We start from the raw sequence: 2905 nt of genomic DNA on the forward strand, positions 1-2905 counted from the left end.
CGGGCGCTGCCATTGGCCCGGCTGTCATGTGGTCGCGCGGAGGCATCCGCAATTACACGGGAATGTTTTCCTAGAGATGTCAGCCTACAGAGGACACAATCTCTCTTCCTCAAATTCCGCCCCAAAATGTCCTTTCCCAACAGCTCTCCTGCCGCTAATACTTTTTTAGTAGATTCTCTCATCAGTGCGTGCAGGAGTGACAGTTTCTACTCCAACAGCGCCAGCATGTATATGCCACCTAGCACAGACATTGGGACGTATGGGATGCAAACCTGTGGACTCCTTCCGTCTCTGGCTAAAAGAGAAGTTAATCACCAAAATATGGGTATGAATGTACATCCTTATATACCTCAAGTAGACACTTGGACAGACCCGAACAGATCTTGTCGAATAGAGCAACCTGTTACACAGCAGGTCCCCACTTGTTCCTTCACTACAAATATTAAAGAAGAAAGCAATTGCTGCATGTATTCCGATAAGAGATCCAAACTCATTTCTGCAGACGTCCCTTCCTACCAGAGGCTGGTGTCTGAATCATGCCCCATTGAGAACCCCGAGGTTCCCGTCCCAGGATATTTTAGACTGAGCCAGACCTACGCCACTGGGAAAACCCAAGAGTACAATAATAGCCCTGAAACGAGTTCAACTGTAATGTTACAGTTAAACCCTCGCGGCAGCTCCAAACCGCAGATATCTGCTCAACTTCAGCTGGAAAAGAAAATGAATGAAAACCCGAACAACCAAGACAGCACCGCTAAAGTCTCTCAAGTGGAAAGTCCCGAGCCCAAGTCCACGTTGCAAGACGAGCGGAGCTGCCTGCCCGAAGGCTCCGTGTCCAGCCCAGAAGTCCAGGAGAAGGAGAGTAAAGGTCTGTATTACCGAGTTTAAGCCGTGCCGTGGTGTAACTCCAACACGCCAGCACCATAAAGCACGCTCGAATATACTAACGAGCATCACAGCCATCACATTTAATGCTAAGGAGTATTGGGCTGCAGGTGCTGTGTCTCTGAAGATTTTGGCAGGCAAAAATGCTACACAAAAGGGTCCAAAGATTTTCTGTAAGAGATCTGCCTCTCTCGTGCATGCAGACCGCCTCTGTGATGCGGAGAATATAGCCGTGTGCTCCTTAGTGCGCTGCAGCAGCCAAAAGCAGCCCCATACCTCTAAAAAAGCAGGTCTGGAGGTTGTAAAATACGACCAGCTCAACTTTTCTCTCGTAATATTTCGCTGATTTTTTTTTTTTTTCCACTGAGCCTTACTGCGGTTTGATTGCATTTAAAGTTAATTACGATCCTATTAAAATAGGTGAGGAATAGGTGCTACCAGGCTGGGTAAAGTTGGAAACAAATGCACAATGAAAGCAGCAGCCCGCTATCCGCCTGGTCCAAAGGTGGAATATTTCAATGTGGTGCTTTAGATAACCTTGGGTTGGTCTCCAAAAGTGCAACAGTATTTTAAAATGCGTTTGAAAGCTAAAGGTGGTGGTAATCTGATTTTATTTTCCCTTTAAAAGTGCACTAAAGCCTTCCTTTCGAACGGCGTGTGTCGAAGAATCCCAAAACGGGAAATTTTCTCCTATCAAAATGTACTTTGCAACCTCTAGGTCGATTTTTACCCTACGTGTGCATGGAGATTCTTTTTGTCTGAATTATATTTAACAGCCCAGGTTCTAGATTGATGTGGGGCAGATTTCTTTCTGGCGGGGGAAAAAAAAAAACAACAACTAAAAGGAAAATGAAAAAAAAAAAAAAAGAAAAGAAAAAATCCGAGACAGAGGGTGTTAATTTCTTGTGTATCTTTTTGGCTGGGAAAACGTCTATGTCTGCTCCTAGGTGTGCTGGTGTAATTCAGCTGATGGCTGGGGGGAAGCTGCTTCGAAATAGAGCGCGAGGGTATTTTGTAACTGGGATATTTTCGTAGCAAGTGTCGTGGGAGCCCGAGGCGTCCATGGCGAGGCTAGACCCGTTAAAATGTGGCCACGGGGCTGATGGCAGGCTAAATATTGTTGAAATGCTAAACGCCAGCTGAAAACTTGAGAGCCCATTTCTGGAAGGGGCAGGAGAGCGGGGCGGCCGCAAGGCAGGGTGCCGTGTGGCGGGGACGGGCGAGCCCAGCCTGGCAGCAGGTCCCTTCCCTGTGCCCACACCTCACCCGAGCTGTGTTTAATGCCCACATCCACCATATCTGCCAGACACTGCAGAGGAGGGGTCATGGCCAAGGGTACCCTCTAACAGCCTGAGGTATTTTTGATTTTTTTTTTCTTCTTCTTCTTTGATTTTGATAGAGGAAATCAAGTCTGATACTCCAACAAGCAATTGGCTAACTGCAAAGAGTGGCAGAAAGAAGAGGTGTCCTTATACTAAACACCAAACACTGGAATTAGAGAAAGAGTTCTTATTCAATATGTATCTCACTCGAGAGCGCCGTCTAGAGATCAGTAAGAGCGTAAACCTCACTGACAGGCAGGTCAAGATTTGGTTTCAAAACCGCAGAATGAAGCTCAAGAAGATGAGCAGGGAGAACCGAATCCGGGAACTGACCGCTAATCTGACCTTCTCTTAAACCCTAACCCCGGGGGGGGCACCAGTGAGGAACGGGCACAGCACCGCCACTTGCTAAAGGCAGGAGAGACTCTGGCAAAACCCGGCGTTTTCCAGTTCGGTTTTGGTTTTTTTTTTTTCTGATAGAATGTGACTCTTCGTCCTTCTTTTAGCGCTGCAAGTGAATATGTATTACTATGATGAGTATATATAAAACCTAGCACGTGTAATTTATTTTTGTTCTCATCGTAATGCAGGGTAACTATTATTGAATATTATCATTTGGTCTTAACTTATTGGAACTGTCGAACATCCAAGCAATGTGACTTTTTCATGTTTTTACTAACAAAATGGTATTTATGTGG

At 45.9% G+C, this 2905-nt stretch overlaps 1 protein-coding gene across 1 annotated transcript; it reads left to right on the forward strand.

Annotated features, from left to right (window-relative positions):
- The first annotated feature begins 126 nt into the window (after positions 1-126).
- On the forward strand, positions 127-2562 carry HOXD10 (homeobox D10). The gene is made up of 2 exons (XM_009278600.2): positions 127-868; positions 2285-2562. Exons 1-2 carry the CDS (start codon positions 127-129, stop codon positions 2560-2562), a joined length of 1020 nt encoding a protein of 339 aa, XP_009276875.1.
- Positions 2563-2905: the final 343 nt, after the last annotated feature.

The sequence above is a fragment of the Aptenodytes forsteri genome, unplaced genomic scaffold (genome assembly GCF_000699145.1).
Source record: "Aptenodytes forsteri isolate BGI_AS27 unplaced genomic scaffold, ASM69914v1 Scaffold257, whole genome shotgun sequence".
In the NCBI taxonomy this organism is placed as follows: domain Eukaryota; kingdom Metazoa; phylum Chordata; class Aves; order Sphenisciformes; family Spheniscidae; genus Aptenodytes; species Aptenodytes forsteri.